General features: G+C 34.2%; 1 protein-coding gene across 1 annotated transcript; it reads left to right on the top strand.

Moving 5' to 3' along the window:
- Positions 1-16,992: 16,992 nt before the first annotated feature.
- On the top strand, positions 16,993-24,004 carry LOC149416688 (uncharacterized). Its single transcript, XM_089641299.1, has 4 exons — positions 16,993-17,119; positions 19,710-20,467; positions 20,813-20,935; positions 23,876-24,004. The coding sequence occupies exons 1-4, from the start codon at positions 16,993-16,995 to the stop codon at positions 24,002-24,004; spliced, it is 1,137 nt and encodes a 378-aa protein (XP_089497425.1).
- The last annotated feature ends 3,020 nt before the right edge of the window (positions 24,005-27,024 follow it).

The following is a 27,024-nucleotide window of genomic DNA, read 5'->3' on the forward strand; positions in this document are numbered from 1 at the left end:
TGAAGATCAAAGTACCCAACTAATTAAAACTATTTGAAAGTAAAACAAATGAAGAAACTCGGATTCGAAGCATTATTTTGAAATCACCCTTCATTTAACCCGGTGTAATCATAAAATATTTCTGCTCTGCAGGGTTAAAACATCTGTTATTCAACCCTAAACACCAGAAAAAACTTTAACCCTAAAATAGCCGAAAAATATTTTTTTTTGGTTTTTTTTTTTTTTTGAAAATGCTCAAATCAAAAAACTTTATGTTTTTTTGGGTTCCCCATGTGGTGTAGATTCTCCAGTTTCCCGCTTGTACTACGAGTTTCCGGACACCGTGTATATATATACGGATTTATAAATACATGCGTACGTATGTATGTATGCGTATGTGTAAGCATATATATGAACCCGCCTCAGAACAGAAATCTTCTAGTGAGGCGGGCTATTTACTTGTTTGTAAATGATAATATTATTTTAATAAACGCCCGGATTGCCGGCACTTTAAAAAAAATCTTGTATGTAGAATAAAAACTTAAGAAAAAAAAAATGTAAGTGATCGGCAAAATTATGACAGTAGGTACTAAACATAAGCTATTTCTTATAACATAGGAATGTTTACAACATTGGTTTTTGTCCTGGCTGTCTCGCTGTAAGGAGTTCCCGTATCGAGACGGGTTTTGACCCTTGGCACCCAACCCGTGCCAAAAAGTCTAGTGGACCGCCATGCGCTCGTTGATACTATTTTCGTAATGATGTACTTGTTTCTGGAAAAAAAAAATATTTTAGAAAACGTATTTACACATTTATAGAAATTATAAATTTATCTATCCTAATTGGGTTTCAGGTTTGATATCTTTAGAGAAATGTTTATTTTTAATTTTAAGAGAAAAAATATTACATTACAAATAATATGAAAATAAGAATAAAAGAGAAATATGAAAAGATGAAGATAAGATGAATATAGAAAGACGAGTGAAAATACTATTGAGTTTTATATTTCCAGCTAATTGATAAAAGAAAATAATACATAAATCAAAAAAACCTAAGAGGTTTTCATTCAAATAATTACAAAACAACGGCTTCTGAAAACCGGAAATATTTGGAAGCAAATGAAATTACTGTATTTATTGCACGCTTTTTCACAGCTCAAATAAATATGTTTGCAAGTGACAAATGACAAGTCAGAATGATATTAAGAGAATTTATTTCTTAAAACCTATCAAAATTGAAGCTAACTATCTAACTAACCATCATGCCATTTTCCTAGCAGGAGTAAGCAGAGAGGAAATACCACCACGAAACTCTGTCTCGGTACACGCTCTTAGCTCCATTCAAATTCATATATCATCTCGTACATACCCTTCTGTTATTACAACTATTGAAATAACCCAACTCAATTAGGAATTTGATTTTCTTGATCGTGCTGTGTCTTCCTCGGGAGTCTCCGACTTCAACAACATTTTCTTACGAGTTATATATTCTCCTTTATCGTAAGTAGTTTTTGTTAATTAAGTAACAATGTCTCATTCGTGATTTTCATTTTGCCTTGTTAATTATATCTCCACTTGCACAATTTTTGTTCGTTGTCCTAATATCTACTGGTATTGAATAATGTTTGTACGTACATAATATAATTCTTTACAAAAGGAAAATTTCCCCTTTAACATATTTATTAAAATAATATGCTAGCTAAACCCATTAAATATTTGAACCGAAAAATTCTCATTCACAGAAAACTAATTTGTCACTGGATTTGTCGCAGATTATGAGCACGTGAACATATTAGGGAAAAAGCGACAAAGCATATTTTCTGAATGTTAAACCGTTATAATTGTCACAAAAATGTAGATACAACGGTGATTTGGCCCACAGTTATATTGTTATATATACTAGAAAAAACTTTATTTGTGATTCTCTATTAACATTTTTGACAACGCATTATTTGTTTTGTATTTGTCTTAAATATTTACGCATTTAGGTATTATTTACGATACGATTCGATTGGACCACCCCAACCAGGAGCACTCCTATTCCTGTGAGACCGGTACACCAGGGGGCACTGATTTTTTAGGCTTGGAACATGTGCTCTGAGAATGGGAAGGGGGTTGGAGTTCAATTGACCGGTATACGTGGCAATCTAATAAGCCAATATTGGAATTTACGATTGACATGGAAAAAATATCTGATTGAGCGTTGTTCTTTCTCCATATATTTTTTCTTCTTGCCTCTTCAAGGTTCTTCTTGGTTCTTTTTGTATCTGCTTGTCCCTTATTGTTTATTCTTGACTCTTCTTGACTCTTTTTGCGTCTTCCCGTACCTTCATGGCTCTTCTTGCATCTTCTCGCTCTTCTTGGATCATTCAAGTCCTTTTTATTTCTTCTTTTTTTCTTGGCTCTTCTTGGTTCTACTTGACACTTCTTGGCTTTTCTGATCTATTTGTAGCTCCTCTTCTCGGCTCTTGCTGTCTCTTTTTGGTTCTTTTTTGCTCGTCTTGGTTTGGTTTAGTTCACACATGATGTGTTCAATAAGGAAAAATGGAAACCAAAAGATGAGAATTTATTTTCAGTATTTAGCGGCCAGATCAGAATAGGTATTTCCCAACCATCGGTTATTTTCACACTCACTTCATCTTAACAACTTACCCACTATCTCTGGACATTTGAGACTCTTGTGTTGTGTGGAACTTATACAAATAAAAATATTTCAAAACTCAATAACTCATGGTGGAAATAACTTTAAATGAAACAAAAGCTGCAGTGTGGAGAAAACCGGGATAGAAAAATCGCACCATTTGAGGGAATGTACACATATCAACAACATAAAACTTGTTTTCTTTGATCAAAGCGAAGTCCTGTTTTTTTTCGTAAATTTGTTTGTACGTTCCATTTCCTTGGAATAGTGTTCTTTTTAATGGTTCAATAAAAGTTATGTTTTCAAATGCGAAATTGTCGTGTTCACTTAGACTTCATGAAATTGTCGTGTTCATTTAGGTAAAATTATTAATTTTCCTGTTTAAAACGTAACTGGAGGCCTATAACGAATGATTTGGCAAATTTCATTACAAACTGTAAATAAAGCACGAATAAGTTATAAGGAAGTCGGAACATATGTTATTAAAAATAATAATATAATATTTATTCGGGCAGATATATTCTGAAAGACTAGGAAATCGTCATACAGTCATATTTTTAACAGTAACTTGATAAAAAGCCGTACTCATTTTTTTCCGTGTGCTTCTTACTGCCTGAAGAAAATTTGAAAAAGAATTGACAATAATATAGTGAAGTTTCTTCAGACAAATTATACAATTCATTATTTGACATAAATATTTTTTTACACTGTATAATCATAATTTATAAGCTCACCCCTACCATGAAAATTAACCCAAAATCCGAGCCTGTACATTTTGTACTGAAGTACATACTCCTACTACACACATAGGTCCCCATTGAAAAATCGCACGGGATGAATCAGCTGTCCAAAGCGACACACACATCACATTAATCAAACACAATATTGCGTTTTCTGTTTATTAAAAGTCTAATTCATCAAATAGCAATTTGTTTCCCGTTACTGGTAACATCATTACGCTTCGGTAAATGAGAAACTGATGGATTTAAAACTGAACCGAATTTTTTTTTAACTAATTGTTATTGTTTCGCCATGTTACATTTTTTTCTCATTAATCGTATTATTGAGTTTTTTAAATGCCATCCATTTTCGTTTAGAAAAGCGTCCATGCTGACCAAATTGTGATTTCAAAACGATATCATTACTTTCAAAAATATATATGTATATCAAATCGTTTTTTTAAATTAAGATTTTTTAAATGCAACTTCGTTGGATACCGCTTGGTTAGTATAAATAACAAAGGTACTGTTTGTTTAGCATAAAAAAATAGAAAAATTTTAAAAATTATATCTGGGGTAGATTAAGGAGGGTTGTTTCACAGAATTTGTACAATTCATCAAATTTAGAAGATTATTTTCATGTTCTGTGAAGGTTCTATTCAAGTTCAATTATTATATCATTATTGACCAGGGGCTTTACAAAACTGAAATATTAACAGAACTTGAATAGAACCTTTACAGAACTTGAAAATCATCTTTGAAATTTGATGCATCTTTCGAATTCTATGAAACAACCCGTTCTTAATCAACATTAAAAAACATAGGGTATTTTAAATATCAATTAAACAAATATGATTTGAGATTTTCACGGCCGAAATTATTAAAGTGATTTGTTTATGGGGTATTATGCCGTGTTGCGCTTTCTACTTTTTTAGCCAAAGTTTCGGACAGCATTGCAGTGTCCATCATCAGTGCAGATGTGTAATTGTATTTTGTGTAAATGTGTAATTTTGCAGATGTGTAAAATTACATGTCTGCCCTGATGATGGACACTGTAATGCTGTACGAAACGTTGACTAAAGAAGGAAGTAGCGCAACACGGCATAATACCTAAAAAAAATCACTATAATTTAACATAGTTTTATTTGTTAGTTTGCTCTTCATAAAGTTTTAAAAACTCAACCCGTAAAAACAGTTCTACGTCTGTTTCTTTATATAAAATTACATCTGTATTTAATATTTTTTGTTTGACTGAGGATTCTACCTTCCTCCCCAGGTACTGTATTTTAAGTGCCGTGAGCTTTTTAAATGTATTTTAAAAAAAACACACACACACACTCAAAAAAATTGGTTTGACTGAGGATTGAACTTTCCTCCACAGAGACTAGAGACAACCGCGCTAACAACGTAGCCAAATCCCAGCTGGGTAGGACCGACGTTTATTTCTTATATTAACTGCTGTAATGTTATCCAATTTCATAGAAATTTAAATTTGTCCCCGAGTGTACGTGTGATTGCCACCAAAATTATTAGAATGCATTGTCATAGAGAAAGAGTTTCAGCTCAATCGAATGTCGGGAAGAGGTTTAATTTCCACTTCCAAAATTCCAGTTCATTCACACATTTATTCCAGAAAAAAAAGTGAAATTCAAATAGATTTATTTAAAAGATCCCAAATTAATTATATTACATCTTCATAATATAACAATATTCAGACGCTGTGTTTTGCTATATAAAATCGTAAGCAACATAACTGACTGTCCGTATTTACCAAACAGAATTGATTTGAAACTACCTACACATTACATACGCTGGTACAATATTTTTTAATGAAAAACAATGTAAAACTAATTCAAACCAAAATGCTTGCCTAGGAGACTGTGTTCAATAAAATAAATAACATTACTCCATTAAAAATGTTTTCTTTTGTACACCAACTAAACCAAACTACATAGAATGTAATGATATATTAAGTAATGACATAATATACAGGGTTTTCCAATAAGAGGTGTTATTTTGATATTCAATAGTAAAAGATCAATGATTTCGGTACTTGTGTGGCATGTAGCGCCGTCTTGTTAAAAACAAACAACATTAAATCAATATTATCTAATTTTGGCTAAAAAAAATTATTAATCATCTCTCGATAGCGCAATCCATTCACCGTAACTGTTGCTCCAGCCTCATTTTCAAAAAAGTAATGTCCGATGACTCCGCTGGACCATAAACTGCACCAAACAGTCACACGTTGAGGAAAGAGAGGTTTTTAACAATAACTCTTGGGTTTTCCGAGCCCCAAATGCGATAATTTCGCTTTTTGACGAAGCCATCGAGGTGGAAATGGGCCTCATCACGCAAGATGATTTGCATTTGATTCACTCAAGTGAATTTTAATAATTTCAATACGTTGTTGAAGCGTGTATTGTTCCGTTTTTATTAATTACGTAGTTTTTACTTGTCAAATGTCAAAAAATGACAGCTTCAAAAGTAACGTCTACCGAAATAACGGGCTATTCAAAATAACACCTTTTATTGGAAAACCCTGTATTATGGAGTATCTCTTGTTTAAAATTAAATAGTTTATATGTTATATCGGTTAATTTTATAAATATCCTGTTTGTTTGTTTAATACATGTGTAAGAAAAGTATAATGAAGGAAATCTAAAATTGGTTTCCCAGTTAACCTTTAATTACCGACGTGTGGTCTAACAGACACCTCGACCGTTCGAGATTTCGAGTTATCTATATTACCCCGCGCTGCTATCTAACCCTCCAGCAGTCACCCGAGATTTCTATTGATGTATTATCGTGCACGTTATCGGTAAGTTATAGCTTTTATAAGATCACGGTCTGTCAAACCACTCGTTGGTAGTTACGTAAATTTATTTTAGTTTCCCATTTTTCATATTATGTATTTTTTTCCCATTTGTTTACAGTTCAATGTCAAAATAATTCACCCAGGGTCTCGAAGAGACACCAAACGAATACAACAAAAATACTGTTTCTTGAAATTATTGGCAAGATCTCTGGTTGTTACAAACAAGCAGCGCCGTTCACTACATGTACGCCTGCCACGAGAATTGCGCTCGTCGATATAGGGACCAGATGCACCGGAAAATCTAAGAGACGTTATTGAAGAGAAGACTAATCAACCGAGAAAGCTGTGTCATATCTGTCCCTCAAAACTAAAACGCAAGACTACATACACATATGACATTTGTATAAAACATGTGTGCCTTCAATACAGCAAGCTTGTTTGCAAACACTGTTTGTAAACACTACTGTCGCCGATGTAGATCGCTTGTGATTTTTTTGGGTTGTTAATTTTTTTGTTATTATTATAGCTTTAACTGTTATTTAGCGATAAGAAAAAAAAATTGTAGAAGTTTTTTAGTTTAATTAGAATGTTTATTGTTGGCTGTTTTTATTATTTTATTTTATTAGGCTAAAGATGTATGGACATCACGTGGAAACAAAAATTGTGGAAAAAAATAGGAAAATCACTATCATTCGATATTAAGCTAGGTTGGACTGTCAAACCTCACGTCCGTACTTTTTTAACTCAAATAGCACGTCGGTACTTCAAGGTTAAGTAAATTGCACATGTAGAAATGATATTTTAACTTTTGATTTCCGTAAAATAAAATAAATAAATATCAAGTTTACAGCTGACAGAGGGAAACACGATTGAGGAGCAAACGGAAAAGATAACATCTAATAATTGACTTAACCTATTAGATTCTGAATCGTGCTTTATTTTTCTTGGGCAATACTTGACTTCTTCTTTCTTAAATTTCACATAAGATATTTTCTCTCCTTAAATACGCCCTAGCTGTCTAAACGATTTACTAGAATTGTTTGTGACAGAAGAAAAATGCAAAATTTATTATTAATAAAATGTTCTGCGTGTTTAAAGCATAAAGAACTCAACAATAACTTTATATAATTATCAAAAATGTTGCCAGCCTCTTTCATAAAACATGTTTATTTCTGTATGTTAACAGCACGGCAAACGCTACCCCGCTTTCGCAAGTCTACATTAATACATAAACATTCCGAGTTAGCGACGCTTAAAATTTGTCCCAAAGTTCTACCACCGAACACAAGGGGAGGTCCAGTTAACAAACTACAGCACACGGAAGGCGGTAGGTACCGCAAGAGGTCACTTAATAATTAATTAACCATCGGCTACAAGTTACTGAGCATTTAATCATAACTCATTTAGCCCCTTGGTCCGACCATGTCCAGAGTGACCCCTACTTTCGACTGTCGAACTGTAGAGGATATCGTATTTTCAACTGTTGAATTAATATTGGCTCAAGAATACTTTGATTTTGTCAAACTAATATATTGTTGTTTTTGGTTTAGTGATATTTTTTTTTCAAGCTTTCGTTTAATGCGAATTTCGCACAATAGTCCCAACAGCTCCCAATCGTCTGGAACCAGTTGACTATGGCATCACCAATTGGCGTATATTGAGAGTTTGAAGGTAGAGGGGAGGGGAAGGAGTTGAGAATACGGAAGTTGGGAGAGTACCTTGCTGTTCAGATCGGGTCAACACACACGGTTAAAGCCATTTCAAGCAACGTTTCCATTTCCAATGATGGTCTTACACCAGGATGATGCTGAAAGTATCTTCCACTCAGGAACGTCCCGCAAGTATACTTTATATTATTTGGATTTCGTACATTGTAAAATAACACAAATTAATATATTTGGATTTCGTACATTGTAAAATAACACAAATTAATCAAATAAAATATAGCTGTGCACTCAAGGATATAAACCCGTGACCTCCGACTTACTAGAGAGCCTCAACTAGGTCGTGTAATCAAAATCTGACTAGCCAGGTACCTACTTCCCCTTCTCGTTCCCCTCCCAACAACCTTTATCCTCATAATATACCCTAATTTGGGATGCCATGATAGTATCACTAGCTTAAGACGTAAAAAATATAGACATTTGACATTTCGCAAATAACAAATACATTTAAAACACAATATTATACTTTTGTGAGTATTCAAATTCCCCAAGGCACAATATTTCTGGACTCAGACTAACTAAATTCTAAAATTTCCACAGCAATAAAAAAAATCAAAAGTAGTTGAATTTAAGTTGGTTGATAAATTATTTTTTTATTACTGCTTATTATGGTCAATTTATAATAAGTTGGCTACTATGTATATATATACACTATTAACAGAGTAGTAACAATTAATACATATTCAAAGAAGCAAGTAAGAACATCAGGAAGTGTACAGCAGACAGAGGGTTAATATTAAGAAAATTACAAAATAATAACAAAGTATACCTATATACCACCCGTCAAATGACGGTGTACAACAGTGTGTTATTTCCAGAGATGTGCAAAATGGGTACCCAAAACCATTTGAAATGCAAAATGGAAATGGGTCAAAACTTTTCCATTTGAAAATGCAAAATGCAAAATGGGTTTTAGAAAAGCATTTCAAATGCAAAATGCAAAATACCTATTTTCAAAATGCATTGAAAATGCAAAATGGTTTCTCAGGTCAAACAGTAAAAATAATTATAGAATTTTTAAACAATTTTGTCATTTAATAATGGACATCAATGTAGAACAAACATATTACATGATGGTAAATCCAAAAACACCACGACTACAGACAATGAAACCACAAAAAATTTGCGCGGGACTAATGTTGCCAATGTAAAAACATAGAAACTGCTATCTAACATTTAATATTAGGGCCCGTTCCCACTTCCGTTTTCAAATCGGAGGCGGGTCTCGTTTTAAAAACGGATGGCCACTGGCCCTGTTCACATCTCCGTTTTAAAAACGGACCCTACTCTACGAAAAAAAATAATTGTCGATTCAACCAAAATATTTTATTTGTTCGTTCTTCAGTAGACGATCGTGCGGAACGGACGACGATGAAGCTCTTGTTGTCATGTGGTACTTATTAAAAAGAAGGAAAAAAGTGAAAAGAAAATTTTGGGTACACCCAATCATAGCTGAAAGATTTTCTATAGGAATTTTCCAAGTGTTAATTGGTGAGTTGAGAAGTGATGAACTAAAGTTCTTTAATTATTTTAAAATGTCTATCACTTCCTTTAACCATCACATGTTTTCACCGTGAGAAAATCACCTCAAGGGCGCTTAGTGGCTTTAAAATGTCTATCACTTCCTTTAACCATCTACTAGAACGAGTTTCAGAGAGCTTAAAATTTTAAAATACAAAATTGAGAGAGTGCATTTGTCCTGAAGAAAGGCTATCAATATTTTAAAGTAAGAAAACAATAACAACTCAAATATTTTCTATTATGTGTTTATCGAACTAATTACGCTCTTCTTAAAAAAAAGAAAACTTTAAAAAATTTAAAAAATAAATTTTGAAACAATTTGATAATTTTAATATAAAAACGTTGTGTACAAGTGTTTGGTTTTTATTTAGTTAAAATAAAATATTGTAACAACTCTTTCTTCGACCAGTGGTATTAAATTTTTGGGATTTATTTCCTTATCCATTATTGTAGTTTTGATTTATTTACTTAAAAAAATAACCAAATACAAGCACGCAGCGTGCCTGCTTCCTTGCGACTAGTGGCTGGCGGAGAGGGGTCGGGGTGTGGCGGGGACTCTGCCGGAACGACTAGACGACAAGTTGTGACTACAGCCGCTAGGGCTTCCGTTTTTAAAATGGAAATGAGAACGGGCAGCGTCATGGCCCCATGTTAAGTACCTATTTGAATCAGTATTTTTTGTAATGGTATCACTCAATTGCCAGGGATCCTACCAGGGAGCAACTTGACAAATGTAAATTATCTCTCCTAGCGAGGTTGAGGACCGACTGATATTTGGGGCTTATGAAAAAAATATGAGTGGAGATAGTAGGAAGAATGTTGCAAAAAAGCATTTAAAATGGAAAATGCATTGAGAAAAGCATTTAAAATGCAAAATGGTTTTTAGAAAAGCATTTAAAATGCAAAATGGAAAATACCCATTTTGCATTTTGCATTTCCATTTGAAATGGATTTATTTGAAATAAAGCACATCTCTGGTTATTTCAAATGATCTGCATAAGGGTAAGTATATAATATATGTTCCAAGCTGTTAATTAATACCTCCCTAATCGAGAATAAGTCGTATTTAGGGAGGGAGTGTCGTCTTGAGTTTTTAACTTAAAATAATTTTAGAAGTAGGTACTACCATACAAATAAACTCTAAAGCTTTTAACATATGTGTTTAGAATAACGCAAACTATTGCAAAAACAAATTAAATGAACAAATTTAAAAAAAATTTTAAAAAAAAGAAAATACACAGATTTAGGAAATGAGATAAAAAAACAATTTGGCATTCTCAGACTATAAAAATATTACCATTCGTTATTTCGACTACTGGCATTATACCTAGCTCTCTCATTAAAAATTTAGGCGTATTAGATCTATCAAAAAAATTATACATAAAAATGCAAAAATCAGTCATTTTAAATACATGTAGGATAATGAAAGTTTTTTTAAATATTTATGTTGAGGGATCAGTAGGCCCTGTTAGGAGTTCTACCGAACCCTCTGATATGAAAATATCTGGAGTCGGTGAATTATTTTCCCATTTGATCTCTGGTAATTTGACGTGTTGTTCTTGTATTGTTTTGTATTTATTTTGCTTCTATAATGCACTTACATAATGTTGATTAACTAGATTAGATGATCATTTGTGGAAAAGTGTGTGGAAGGGCTTAGTTTTTCCTATGGGGAAGTTTTAACTCGGACATAAAATCGGAAAAGGAAATATACAGAAAATATTCGTTTGTGTATTATTCATCTATACTAAACATATATTTTTAGCACTGATTTTTATACAATACTATACCGCACAACCAAATTAGTTTGAGATGAAGTATATTTTAAGTTCATTCTTAAAAAAATTTCAGCCTGTGTAATGGTGTTGTGCCGTTTTTTGTATTGACTTTAGAGATTATTATTTGTCCCATGGTTCTCGATCTGGTGCTCAATGACTCTATCATAAGTTTAGCTGTGTGGATTTGAAGTAATGCATTTTTTGATAGTTTCAATATAATTTAAAAACTTGAAATTCTTGGAATAATTCAGTCGTCAAATAATCTGAACTACTTCTAATCTTCTTTGAACTACTTCCAGTGGGGCTAAGTTAGTTTTATATGCTCCTCCTCAGACTATTATTCCATATTGCAGAATTGATTGGGCTAGTCCATAGTAAACCTTCTTCATAGGATTTGTTTTAAGATTTTCAATGATTTACCGACAGATTTATAGAAACTAAAAGCCTTGTTGAATAGAAATGAATAAATAAATGGAGGACTGAACGCAGTTGGCGCTAACCAAAAATTGACCAAAGAAGTGAAGTTAGCAGTCCACAATGGAGTGCTGGTACCTACCCTGATGTATGGAAGTGAGGTATGGAACTGACAGAGAAAGGATGAAAGTAGATTGAACCTTTTTTTATGTATATTCAATAATATTTTATTAGATTTATAAAAACAGTTTTATTATTATTATTACGCGTGACAGCTGTTTCGCCCTCTGAAGGCATTATCAAACTGTCAAACTGTTTTTATACCTAAATCTAATAATAATATTATTGAATATATAAAAAATAAAATTAAAACGGAGTTCTCCAAATTAAACTTGAAAACAATAAATATATTGAATGCTGTTGAAATGAGATCCCTGAGGCTTATGTGGGTAAAATCATGTATGATCGTGTGAGAAATTTGAAGATACGCAAAGAGTGCAAGGCTGTTGAAAGCGTAATGCGTAAGATTAAGAATGGGACGATTAGGTGGTTTGGGCATGTAGTGCGAATGAGCGAAGAAAAGAGTGTAAGGAGGATATTTCTTGGAAATGCGAAATGTAGCAGAAGTCGGGGACGCCCGAGGAAGACATGGCACGATCAAGTGAATCAGATACAAGAGTCGGGGCATGTAAAGAGTCAGAATGAGGAAAGAAGTATGTGCCAAGACCGAGTTGTTTGGCGGTCCGTTCTCTCTGCCTACCCCCACGGAAACGGCGTGATTGTTAGTTATTTAGTTTATTATATATATAAGTGCACAATGCAAAATAATTATTTCGTCTTCAGACACTGTTCCGTCACGGCGCCGAATTGCGCAGCGCAATCTCAAATAAGCTCCTCTTGTTAATTCAATACTGCAAAAGCATTGCAAACTAAGTTCGAATTGTTCCACCACGTCTTCTTTGGTAATGCATGCATCGTATTTGAACCAGTACTGGACCAATATTCTGCGAAATATATCCGTGATCTGATTTTTAATGACTTGAATAACATTTACAGTCAATACGTATTGGTTATTCTTGTGGAATTGGATTAGAGCGTTTTTAACATAAATTTATACGATAAGAAATTACAACGATAGATAGAATTAAAAACACATGTTATTACATCTATAACAGACGATTTATCATCAGAAAAATGATTCCAGAGAGCTAAAGTGGTAACCTTCAGACCACCGGTATTTTTCCTATGCTGAATTTGTTTATTATTAATTTAATTTTTTTAATATTGTTTTGTTTACCATGTTTTTATTCCAACAATGAAAAATGTCCAAAGAAGCGAAGCTATTAGATCACAATGGAGTGCTGGTACCTCGCCTCATGTATAGAAGTGTAGCATGGAACTGACAGAGGACGGATGAAAATTGACTGAGTGCTGTAGAAATGATATCCCTGAAAACCATTTACGATGTGGATATTCGCAAAGAATGCACGGCTGATGGAAGCGTAATGAGTAAGATTAAGAAAGGAACGCTCAGATGGTTTGGGCATGTAGAGCGAATGAACCAAAAAAGAGTAAGAAGAATATGTAAGAAGGAAAATATTGTGTATGGTAGAAGAATACGGGAAGGCCCGAGAAAGACATGGCACGATTATGTGAATCAGATACTTGAGTCGGACTATGTCAAGAGTCAGAATAATAGAATAGTATTTATAAGACGATGTGTAAATGTAAATGAGGCAATGAGGCAAGGAGTGTGTGCCAAGACCAAGTTGTATGGCGGTCCGGTCTCTCTGTTTACCCCTGCAAGGAAACTGCGTGTTGGTTAGTTAGATAGTTTTAGTTATGTTGTTGGAAATCGTGAATATTTTCAGTTTTATTATCAGTGTTATAAATCATAAATTATGTAGTTTAAAATTATGAATACCGGTTAGTGGCTGAATTGGCATGGCGTCCGGTTCCCATCCAGGCCTAGGCGTCGCTGTCGTAACCGAGTTCAATTCCTCTGCTGGCTAAGTCCTCCATCACGGAATATTTTTAACTTACTGCGGTGGTAGTAGGAGATATTCAGATATTGTCAGGTTATTCGTATCCCGGGAACGTTTGTATATATATTTTAATATAGTTTGTTTGACTAAATGTCATTAAAGAGTCTCAATTAGAATCTTCTCAATAAATAAATCATAAAGTAAGTAAGGAGGTTGCAAACAAGCACAACAAACATAGTATGTTAAAGGGTGTCCGGGGGTAAAGTGCACAAACTTCGGGAGATGAATCTGTAATACAAATAAGTTTTTTATTATCTTCCTTTTGGTAACAAATATTTTTTTTTGTGTGATATACATATATATTTCAATATTAATAAGATAAAAGATACTATGATATGATTAATATATTTTTGTTTCAATGTTCTCCCATAATAAACAATTGCTTGTGTGTATGGGATGAGGTATTATTTGTTTAGTTTCTTAGAGTTTTATTTTATTTTTTTAATTTTTGTTTTTGTTTTTCTTTTATTTATTTACGTTTTTTTATTTAGTTTAGGTTTTCAGTATATATTTTTAATTTTATTTTGAATTCTTTGAAACTATCATTTAGTGATCTTATATTTTCTGGCAATTTATTGAAGAAATTTGTTCCTAAGTATTTGTAGTTTTGCTGACAAAAAGTTTTTTTACAAATCGGAATTGGTAACATGTATTTTTGCCTGAGATTTGCTGTGTGTTTGAATGGTAGGGTTTTGTTTAGGATATCATCTTTGTAAACGTGTAAGGTTGCGTGATACAGGAAAGAGTATTTAATTTTCTGACTTTACATATTTTGAAAATAAGTTCAGATGAATATAAAAATGATTTCTTTAATATTATTTTAATTATTAGTTTTTGCGCAATGTAAAGTGGTTGTGTGTGAGTTTTATAGGCGCCCCCCATCCTATTATACCATATTGGATTATGGATTGACAGAATCCGAAGTACGTCATTCACAGTAGTTCTTTATTTAGAACATGTCTCAAGCAGCTACAAATAAAGGTTAATTTTCGTACTCTGTTTTTGAGAATGGTTATAAGTGGTATCCATTTTAAGCATTGGTCAATAGTGATCCCTAGATATTTGGTTGAACTTTTAATTTCAATATTAGTACATAGTAAGTTACAGTGGTGTTGTTGAGTGTTTGGTGCAGAGTGAATTCGAATGTTTATTTCATGCGGCGTATTTGGTTTGTTTATGAAAAATGGTACGGAGTGTGTTTTTTTAGAGTTTAACGTTAGTGGGTTATTGTCAAACCATGTTTTCAATTCATTGATGTCTGAATTAGCCTTTTTGTTCAGTTCTAACCATGTGTTTGCTTTTAGAAGAAGCACTGTGTCATCTGCATATGAGACAATTTCCCCGTATTTAGCAACTTCAAATATATCATTTACATATAATATGAACAATAGTGGTCCTAAAACTGTCCCTTGTGGTATCGAAAAATTATTACTTTCGGAATCACTTAATTCATTTAATAATTTTACTTGCTGTGGTCTATTTTCCAAAAAGCTTATAATTTAGGATAGTACCGTTCCATTTATTCCAATTAATTTTATTTTTTTTATTAAGTTAGTGTGTGAAATACTATCAAATGCTTTTTTAAGGTCAATAAATATTCCAATGCATTTTTCATTTGAGTCTAGGGCGGTATATATATAATTTTTAATTTTTGCAATAGCATCGTGGGTGCTGGTGTTTTTTTTTTAAACCATACTGTTTAGAATTAATAATTTTATTTTGTTCTAGGAAGGACCAGATTTGATTTTTTACAATTTTTTCGAATATTTTTAATATATTTGATAAAAGAGATATAGGGCGGTAATTTTGTGGGTCGTTTGGGCAGTCAGCTTTATAAATCGGTGTTATTATTGTTCTTTTGTAGTTATCAGGAAATACACCTTTTATAAGGCTTGTAATTATTATATGAGTTAGGGGGTAAATTAGATATTGTTTCATTGTTTTTTAATACGTTTACATCAATAAAGTGATATTCTCACTGGGATCTCCCATGCTGAGGATTTCATTTACATATTATTAAAATTAAGTAGTATAGATAAAATAAATATATTAAATAGTGTTTTTTTGACATGATGGTAGAAGTTAAAAAGCTATTATTTTTCGAAATTCCGTTGTTTTTTTTTCAATACTATTATATAATTTTCAAGGTAGAATATTATTTTATTCATTCAAATAATTCGACTTTCAACTAGAGTTGAAATATCAATTAATTTATATTTTTTACTTGTACTATCATGTAAAATAACCTCCCAAAGTTGTGCACTTTACCCCCCGGACTCACTGTTTAGTATCTTTTGCATTTACAACCCCACGTAAGCTGTTGTAAAATTACATAAGACTGTTTACGCTAAAGTAATATTGGATTATTGACTTACGATAAATAACGTTGTCAAATAACTTTTATACGTATTTTAAAAAGTGTGTATATTATATAAAAACTAAACACATGAAAATCTCAAAATGACCATTTTGTGGGTTACCATATATTTATTTAAGGAGAAAACAGATACTGACAGCAATTAATAGTATATTAAAGTATAAGTGGATAAACAGGTCTTTAAAACACGCGCGATTTTTCGAGCACGACGGCGTAGCCGAGTGCTCGAAATAAAGCAAGTGTTTTAAAGACCAGTTATCCACGAATACTTAACGCTATTTTTTTTTATTGGTACACTTTGAAAACATAAATATTGATATTATTATTGAAAATTTGGAAATAAGAACTATTAATGAATTCGTGATGTGACATCACAATATCTTGTTGTCATGGAAATGAAAAACACAAACATTAATTTGCAATCTGTCACATAAGATTAATAGTTGGATTTATAGTGAAAAGTTGACATTTAGACTTCACATTTTGTTGATTTGTTGATGTTGCCATGGTAACTTTAAAAAACGTGCGTTCCATAAAGTGCGATTTAAACACGCTAGAGCGTACTTTAAATGAGTAAAAAAGGGCACCAATAAAAAAAAGATAATTTTAGAGAACAATAATTTTAGAATTTGCCTGCATCCTAACTATTTCTCACGGATTGACTTGGTAGATAAAAATTAAAAATATTTTTTATATGTAGGTAAAAAGTATGTAAGAAAACTAAATTGTATTCAGACAATGTCAAATAAAAGTGTACAAATATTAAGTTTGCGTTGAACGTGTCCATATATTACATCTACGAGACTTTGCGTCTTTCAAATTAGTGTGTAAGCCTCCCTGAGTAGGTACTAAAATAATTATAATATGATGTAAGTATGAACCCATCTTCGAGCCAAACATTGTTTCTCAAGTGGCTCGGCAACTTGAATTTGGTTATCACAGATGGCGCTGATCGGATTTTCCGAAGATCATTATTCATGGCCCCCATCCAAAGCGGCGAGGCCAAAGTTGTGGTTAACTTACTGCAGGGACAAGTGAAAATTCTCGGCTCTAACTATGTTCTGCTGGAGGCTTCGCTTGGAGTCGAAAGGGGTTACAACACTGGTAGGTTTGATTTAGTTGTGTTTTAAAGGAGACATACCTTTTTTTGATATTCTTACGTATCTAGTTATTTTAACATCTCGAAGAACTGCGCATATAAATACATACGTATTCTTTTTCTTCTTTGCTAAGCTGAGAAAAATTACAAATATTGAAAATATATTACGAATCTCTTCAAATTATTAGCAAAATTGATAAAAAAACGGGATTGCAGGCCCTTAAAGAATAAATCGGTAGGTTTTTAAGAAACTTTTAGAAAAATTCGAACGTATTTTAACGATGTCGAAAAAATCTTAATATTTCTACATTTTATCATTGTATATTATCAAGGCCAATGCATGATCATGAGTTCCGATATGTTTCCGATATTTACTAAAAGTTTATTAGGAAACGGTCAGCAAATGCCAGTTTTATCTTGATTACAAATTATTTAAAGCGATGGTATGATTTGAGATTTTCACGGCCAAGAGTATAATAGTGATTTGTTTTTGGGGTATTATGCCGTTTTGTGTTACCTCCTTGCAGCATTGCAGTGTCCGTCATCAGGGCAGATGTATAATCGAAACGATGGCTAAAGAGGGAGATGGCATAATACGGCATAATACCCCAATACAAATCACTATAAATTTTGAAGAGATTTTCAATAAATTTGCAATACTCATTTTTCTCCGTGTAGGCTTCCATGGCTAAGATTTAAAAATTAGAATTTGAAGTTAATTTATGTCCACTAACCATATAACTATCCAACGGGTTACGCACCGTCACTGGGCCTTGCATTAATATTAATTTTGATTATTGTTAAATGGATATTTTTCTTGTTTAACTGACCATTGATTTCATACCCACATATTAATATTTTTCAGTGTAGACACATACTCAATATTGTTAAACATTAAAAAAGTGCTAAAGAACATTACAGCTCGAATAGTGTAGTAGTAGCAGTAGTACTACTAGTAGTAGTAGCAGTAGTAGTAGTAGTGGTAGTGGTAGTGTTAGTGGTAGTGGTAGTGGTAGTGGTAGTGGTAGTGCTAGTGGTAGTGGTAGTGGTAGTGGTAGTGGTAGTGGTAGTGGTAGTGGTAGTGGTAGTGGTAGTAGTAATAGTGTAAATTCAAACAAAATCAGAATAAGAATCACTGAACAAGTAAATCGGTAAAAGTGTGTTGTAGGTGTGTCTGTGTGCCCGAATTAGAAATCAATTTTACCTTTTTTGCTGTTTGTTTTTGGGGTGTTATGCCGTGTTGCGCTAACTCCTTCTTTAGCCGACGTTTCGGACAGCGTTGCAGTGTCCATCATCAGGGCAGATCCGGTAGATCCGAAGATGTGTAAATTTTGGCTGTCGAGTTTGTGCTTATTTATTTGTGGCCTGGGCCCGTCCAAGTGCGAAATGCCAACGGAAGTGGCGACATCTTGTGGCGAATTCTAGAATTAGAAAACCGAATGACAGCGGTTAGAGTAGATGTACCCAGTATCAAGGTATAAATGCAATGGTTTTATATTGTATTATTATATGGTATTGGAGTATACTTAGACATGTTATTTGCATTTAGCTTTGGTGTAGCCGTCAATTACCGGATACCAAGAGCTGTTGAGCTTAGCTCCGTCGTCTCTATTGATATTAAATGGATTTTTGTAGATTTCAATTGCCTCCATAATCAGGCGTGATAGGTTTTGGATTTTGGTGGTGGTTCCGAAGACAGTTTTGATGTTTTCTTTTCTCAATAGCCTGGCAATTCTGTCTGTCACATTGTGAACGAAAGGCAGGAAAGCACAGCCTTTTGAGTCTTGTTCAACTCTGTCTTCGTTTGTTGTAGATTTGGCTCTTAAAATTTGCCTTGTCTGACTTGCCGGGTAACCGTTGCGCTCCAGTGCATCGGTCAGTTTTATAAGTTCTGCTCCAAGTTTTGTTTCTTCACATATTCTGGTCGCTCGGGTCACCAACGTATGGATAAGTCCTCTCTTTTGCGCTGGGTGGTGGTGCGAATCAGCGTGTAAGTATCGATTCGTATGAGTTGGTTTCCTATATACGGTATGTCCTAGGCTACCATCGTGTTTTCGCATCACTTCCACATCTAGAAAAGGCAGGATTTTATCTTGGTTTTCCAGCTCCATTGTGAACTTAATTTTGCTGTGGAGAGAATTAAGATGGTCCAGGAATTCGTTAAGTTTCTCCGTTCCATGAGGCCAAATGGTGAAGACATCGTCGACGTAGCGCCACCATACTTTAGGGACAGCTGAAGCTGTATTAAGTGCCGCTTCCTCAAACTTCTCCATAAAGAAGTTGGCTATTAATGGCGATAACGGACTGCCCATTGCAACTCCTTCCACTTGCTCAAAAAGTTCACCCTGAAACGCAAAGTATCCCGTTTTGAGGCAGTGTTCAAAAAGTTTGATCTCACTGAGCATTGTTATTGAGTCTTCTAGAGGCACATTTGTGAAAAGAGACACGACGTCAAAGCTGATCAAAATATCTCCTTCCTTAGTCTTAACCTGCTTAAGCTTACTGATCAGATCTGTTGAATCCTTAAGAGATGCAAGGAGGAATCGGTCGTACCAGTACACATCCGTATTAAAAGACATATCGCATCCCGGAAAGCCGTGAGGGTGTTTCAAAGAGCAGAAGCAGCGCTACTAAGGGAAAGAATCCATAATGTGCGCAGCGAACTGGATGGAACATCTCGGGACCTTTTCAATTTACACCTGCATCTGAGTACAATCCTAATCGAAGAAGATTGGAATAAAATTGACAATATAACTCACCAACAAGCACTATGGTGTAAGCAGTCAACAGATGCGAGACAGAAACATAAGTTTGAGAGGCTCAACCAAGCCAAAAAAGGAGATCGAAAACAACTTGATCAAAATAAAGTAGTTATCAACATTTCGACCCTTGTGCTGAGCCCAGATGCAACTTCAGTGCTTGCTAAGGGCATGAACTATGCAGTTGCCCCCAAAAAGATACCTGTGGAATCTATCGTATGTGGTGTGGAGACAGCACTACATACAATGATGAAAGTCCACAAAATGTCAGAATCGCAAGCAGAGAACATACGACAAGAGACTAGCCATATTTTGAAAAGGGCTGAAATACCCCGCCCAAACATCACAAAAGGAGAGTTTGCGGCCCTAAAAGAATTGCGCGCCAATGAGGAAATCTTGGTTCTGCCAGCAGACAAAGGAAATGCCACTGTCGTGATTAATACGGTAGACTACATAAAGAAGATGGAAGACCTCTTGTGCGATTCCGGCACCTACAAGAAGATCAAAAACAATCCTACTAACAAGATTGACTTAAAGACAAGGGAACTAGTCGAAGCATCTAGCATCAGAAAAGAGGATTGGTCTAAGCTTTTTGTAAAGGCCTCTAGAACTCCTGCCCTGTACGGTCTCCCAAAAATACACAAAAAGGGAATCCCAATGAGACCGATTGTCAGCGCTATTGGTGCACCTACATACAAACTGTCCCAAAACCTCTCGAGATTACTGCAGATGAAAACTGGAAAAACCGAATCGTGGATTAAGAATTCAACAGATCTGATCAGTAAGCTTAAGCAGGTTAAGACTGAGGAAGGAGATATTTTGGTCAGCTTTGACGTCGTGTCTCTTTTCACAAATGTGCCTCTAGAAGACTCAATGACAATGCTCAGTGAGATCAAACTTTTTGAACACTGTCTCAAAACGGGATACTTTGCGTTTCAGGGTGAACTTTTTGAGCAAGTGGAGGGAGTTGCAATGGGCAGTCCGTTATCGCCAGTAATAGCCAACTTCTTTATGGAGAAGCTTGAGGAAGCGGCACTTGATACAGCTTCAGCTGTCCCTAAAGTATGGTGGCGCTACGTCGACGATGTCTTCACCATTTGGCCTCATGGAACGGAGAAACTTAACGAATTCCTGGACCATCTTAATTCTCTCCACAGCAAAATTAAGTTCACAATGGAGCTGGAAAACCAAGATAAAATCCTGCCTTTTCTAGATGTGGAGGTGATGCGAAAACACGATGGTAGCCTAGGACATACCGTATATAGGAAACCAACTCATACGAATCGATACTTACACGCTGATTCGCACCACCACCCAGCGCAGAAGAGAGGACTTATCCATACGTTGGTGACCCGAGCGACCAGAATATGTGAAGAAACAAAACTTGGAGCAGAACTTATAAAACTGACCGATGCACTGGAGCGCAACGGTTACCCGGCAAGTCAGACAAGGCAAATTTTAAGAGCCAAATCTACAACAAACGAAGACAGAGTTGAACAAGACTCAAAAGGCTGTGCTTTCCTGCCTTTCGTTCACAATGTGACAGACAGAATTGCCAGGCTATTGAGAAAAGAAAACATCAAAACTGTCTTCGGAACCACCACCAAAATCCAAAACCTACTCAGGTCTGCAAAGACTATGTTTCCTCTGGAAACAGATGGAGTGTACAAACTCAGCTGCTCTGGTTGTGACAAGGTTTATATAGGCCAGACAGAGCGGACGATTTCCAAAAGGATAGCAGAACATTTTCGTGCTTGTAAACTTGGCCACTGATAAATCGGCAATCGCCGAAAATTTAATTGAAACCGGCCATTACTTTGGATTTGCTCCCGAGGTCCTGGGAAGACCCAAAACTTATAGATCACGCCTGATTATGGAGGCAATTGAAATCTACAAAAATCCATTTAATATCAATAGAGACGACGGAGCTAAGCTCAACAGCTCTTGGTATCCGGTAATTGACGGCTACACCAAAGCTAAACGCAAATAACATGTCTAAGTATACTCCAATACCATATAATAATACAATATAAAACCATTGCATTTATACCTTGATACTGGGTACATCTACTCTAACCGCTGTCAATCGGTTTTCTAATTCTAGAATTCGCCACAAGATGTCGCCACTTCCGTTGGCATTTCGCACTTGGACGGGCCCAGGCCACAAATAAATAAGCACAAACTCGACAACCAAAATTTACACATCTTCGGATCTACCGGATCTGCCCTGACGATGGACACTGCAACGCTGTCCGAAACGTCGGCTAAAGAAGGAGTTAGCGCAACACGGCATAACACCCCAAAAACAAACAACAAAAATGCTTTTGGCCGTGAGAATCTAAAAACTTACCAATTTTACCTTACTTCTTTTTTAAGCAGATGCGTGGAGGTGTACGAGTCGATATTTTACTGTGCAAAATCCGCATAACCCTAGCAGAGATGCTATCGTCCTACCGGCTCAGGGCAGTTCGAACTAAAATGCTGTATTCACCTAAGAAAAAAAATTAATTGTCACATTCTTAGATTCTAATACTGCCTTTTCTTTTGAGTTTTGAAAATTGAAACCATTCTTACGGATTTTACTCTTTTTTTTTTTTTTTTAATATTTTTATTTATTTTATAAAATACAGTATAATGTTTAAATTTACATTGTAAGAACATATTTCAATAAAAATTAACATGTTTACCTTTACAAGAGTCTAAAACTCGTGTGTAAAAATTTATCTTTTGATCGGCCTTTCCAAGAGTAACATCACCAAAGTAAAGAAGATGGAACGGGACCAAATAGAAACTAGACAAAGTCCCACTCTCTCCACGCAGTTATTATTTAGCTAAAAGCAATAAGAATTAGATAATTTGTAATATGTCATTTTTGTGAAAAAAAATGTTATTTTTTAACGCTCTACCTAACAATATGTGGGGCTTAATGCTAGAAGTGCCCATGTCAAATTTGTAAATTGCTTTGGAAGGAAGATTGTTTATTGATTTCTTGGTGCAAAAAAATCTGAAACAATATTTCGACTTTTACATTAGTTAGTCCATCAATATATAGCACCTGACGTTTTAACGGACTTTCTAGTGATCAAATTATCAATAATGAACATAGGCACTTCTAGCAATATCAGGTCTAACACAGTTAAATCGATAACTTTACAGTATCAAATTAATAGGCTTAAATACCGATGATTTTATACCGATTTCCCGAGCACGGTCTCGCTGTTGATACCCAAATCATTTGATAAACGCTGGTAACACTGACACACCTCTATATTAATTTAAAAATACTAATTAATTTATAATTTCGAATTGAAATATTTACTGTAATAGCGAAAACATTTTGTATTTCGAAGCTGGAACGTAATTAATTTATCTCGTCTTAGATGAATTAATTAAGTTTATACGAATTCTTTCAGTTGTAGGAGCTTAGTTAGTTCACCACTCCAATTTTTAATAAGCTAGTTGTTTTGAATAACGATTAACATTAACATTAAAAAAATGTGCATATTGACAACATTTCCGACACCTTTGAGGCCGCGCTAAAGTCGCGACTTTTGTTTACCGCCTGTCGGAATCACGGAATGACGGATTTCATCAATACCGTAATGACCTAGGGCTTTATCGATCGTCCATTCTAGACATCCAGATGTATAAACAAAAATAAATAAAACATACTAACCTGGGAGGTCACTTGAGGTAACCTCTGTTTTATAATCTTGGAAAAGACACGATATCTCACGTATACGACATTATATTAAAAACACTTCATTTATCTTCCTATATTATTGACATCTGTCGTAAGAAGATTAGCAGTAAAATTATAATGGTTATTGATTTGAAATAGTTTTTTAAATAAATTATAAAGGTTTACTGTTCATTGGTAAGAATTGTCGTCATCGTCCCTCTCACGTATTCTGGCTCACCGTCTCAGTCTAGAGTAGGACACGAGCGCAATAGCGGCGGCAGCAGCTAGTGGTGATTAAGGTGAAACTTAGCAACTAAAAGTTACAGCTCAACCGCAACCCTCTCCCCATCCCGAATCACTGGTTTACTCACGGGAACACGGACAAGAGGGCAGCCTTGCGGTTTATCGCTTCGACCCCTACCACCAAACCAGAACAGCCCCTACGCTAAGTTAAATAATGTATTATTTCGGACGCTGCGAAATATGGACTTGCGACGTTTGATCATTAGTGCTTCGACCCCTAACTCCAAACCAAAACAGTCTCTGTGCTAAGCTTAATAAGGTGTTATTTCGGACGCAGCGAGTTATGGACTTGAGATCTTTGATCATTAGTAGTGTTGAGACGGAAACTATTGCCCGCTGCAGGACCGAGAGCAAAATTACATATTATTCCAGCCAGTATCCTAGTTTGGTGCTAAGAGTTATTTTGTGAGAAATTCACTGTGGTTAGGCACGCAATTCAGAAAAATTCCAGAAATAATTTTGATTTCCTTTTCAAAATGGTATTTTTAGGTAACGTGACATAATAATAATATTTTCATGATTTGCATAGCGCTGTTTTAGTAAAAATCACGTCAAGGGCACTGTACAAATATATAATATATTTCCATAGTGTTCTATTTTATTACTAACTATAGACTGTCAACTTATGGTTAAAATCTTAACTTATGGTTAAAACTTATGGTTAAAATAGCACTTCATTCTTCCTTATACTACTTTATTGTATATTATTGCATATAATTTCTTACTTTGACTTATTACTATACTACAGATTGCTACTTATATTATATCTCTTTTTTTTCATACTTTTAACCTTACTTACTATTTACTGATTATACCATTATACTTACATTTATATTGTTGCATTCCTTATGTTGCTGTACTATTCTCTGTAAATTAGTATGTGAATGGCACATGTTGTGCCGTATATGTGAAATAAATAAATAAATAAAATATTGCATCCACCGGCTCATCGATCACTAATACAAAACTATATACACAATGCATTCGACCAATGAACGTGATGTTGCGTTAATATATTTATTAACATTTTGTACGGGCAGGTAATACTTAACCTTAACCATACTTACCTGGGAGAACACTTGAGATTAACACTGTTTATTGCGTATTAAAGAAATTTAAATACAGTTCGAATGCGGAGGATTTTCTTATTACATTATCCCACACAGGAGGCCCTGAGGGAAATAATTTCCTTCAGGACCAATGTCATATTTTGGGATGCTGTATGGAAGGTCTTTTTTAAGGAAAGAAAGGAGAGGAAGTTCTAGGAAGGTAAAGGGTACAAGAGTCGTGTAGGAAACAAGGGATTAGTATGTCATAATTGACGGACATATAAATATGTCCATACCAATGCGGCGCAAGGCGATGGGTCAAGATACCAGTTGGAGAGGTCGAAGGGTCTCCGCAAACCAGCCTCTCCTGATCTGGCACGCCACGTATCTAGCCACCTGCCTAGGCAAATCCTGAATACATCTCACCCGATGATCCCGGGCACCCTGCTTAATCACCAAACATAGCAAACCACTTGGGGTGACATATAGCAGAGGTTTTGATTATCCAATAAATCCCAAACCCGCCTCCCAAATTGAATATAATTGAAACCCATATAATTCTGGTTTTTTTTTAAATAATTTATATATTCATAATCTTTAATGAGCGTGTTTAGGACAGGAAAAGAAAATTTTATGTTTGGCGGTACAGCGGTAGAAGGATTTAATTAGAATTTATCTTCCTAAATGTGATTCATCCCTCGATATGAGACAGATTTATGTGTTAGTATTTTATTAATGTAAATTCACTCCTCGGACATTTATCAATATTACATCTAAGTTAAAATACATTCCCAAAGCACCTGTAAAAGATATTTGATAATATTCAACAGTTTAACTCTTGAATAAAAGTTGTTAGGACAGTATGCAATGACTTTTTGTTTGTTATATGAGTACCGCACAAGAGTCCCAACTGCTTCCAACCGCTTGAAACCAGTAAAACTATGGCATCCCACAATTTGTATAAATTGTGGGGCTGAAAGGAGTTGGGAAGGGAAGGAGGTGGAGAAGAGGAAGGTGGGGAAAACATATTTTTAATTAGACTCATTTCTATTTACAAAATTGGATTAACTTTAAAAGGCTTATAAAATGATTTATTATTTAAATCAACATCAAATTAACCACAATAATGATAAATTTCAAACGGACCTCGAACAATGAAACCACAAACATTTCTCTAAAATTTCTAAAATATGATTGTATTTGTTCGGTTTAAATTGACAAATAATATTTTAAGCAGAGTTATCGGAAAAAGCGTTGTGTTTTATAAATAAAAGGTTTGAAATACTACAGAGAAAATTTTAAGGTGTGGTTGACAATTAAACTAAAAAAATTGTAAAACTCAATAGAAGACACCTGATTATTTGACATGTCTGAGCTGGGACAAATATTAAATATTCAAATTATAGTTTCTGCAAGCCTAATTATTTATGTGATAGCCAAGATTATATTTCTGTTTTTCAATACAGTTTTAATGGAGAATGAAGTAATGACAAATTAAATCAACATTACCAACTCAAAATAAATTTTCACGCTTATTAATTGTCAAAGGCAAAACAAATTATCATCATTTTTTGCCAAACAACGCCATAAAATATTAATGTTTTTTTTTTACATTTCGTAATTTTTTTTTGTACCACATTAATTTTTTAAATTAAATAAAAATTTATTTACCGTTCATCACGTTTTAAAAACATTTTTTTAACACTTTCACAACCGCATTATTGTTTCCACATTATATAAAATATGTAATGCTTAGAAAATTTTTGGTATTTAAATTTTTTTTTTTTTAGAATTTATGTTAATTTGGATTTTGAAACATTGGACGTCAGAGGATATTTTTCAAAAAGTAAGATAAAATAAACATAACAAAAAAATAATACAAATACCTGTTTCAATTCAAAAATGTACATTTACAATTTAGTGATAATCTCTAAGGTACAAACAAATAACATTTAAACTAAAATTAATTAAAAAATAATCTAGGATAATAAATCTTTAAAAATTCACCATACCAGGCGAAAACATCTCCGTCACTACCAGTGTTAATTTGAATGAACATTTTAATTAATTTACAATATTCTGGCAAATGACTGTGAACAGTGAATTGAACTGATGTT

This window comes from Hesperophylax consimilis, chromosome 16, assembly GCF_061612785.1.
Source record: "Hesperophylax consimilis isolate HC1 chromosome 16, BYU_Hcon_1.0, whole genome shotgun sequence".
NCBI lineage: Eukaryota > Metazoa > Arthropoda > Insecta > Trichoptera > Limnephilidae > Hesperophylax > Hesperophylax consimilis.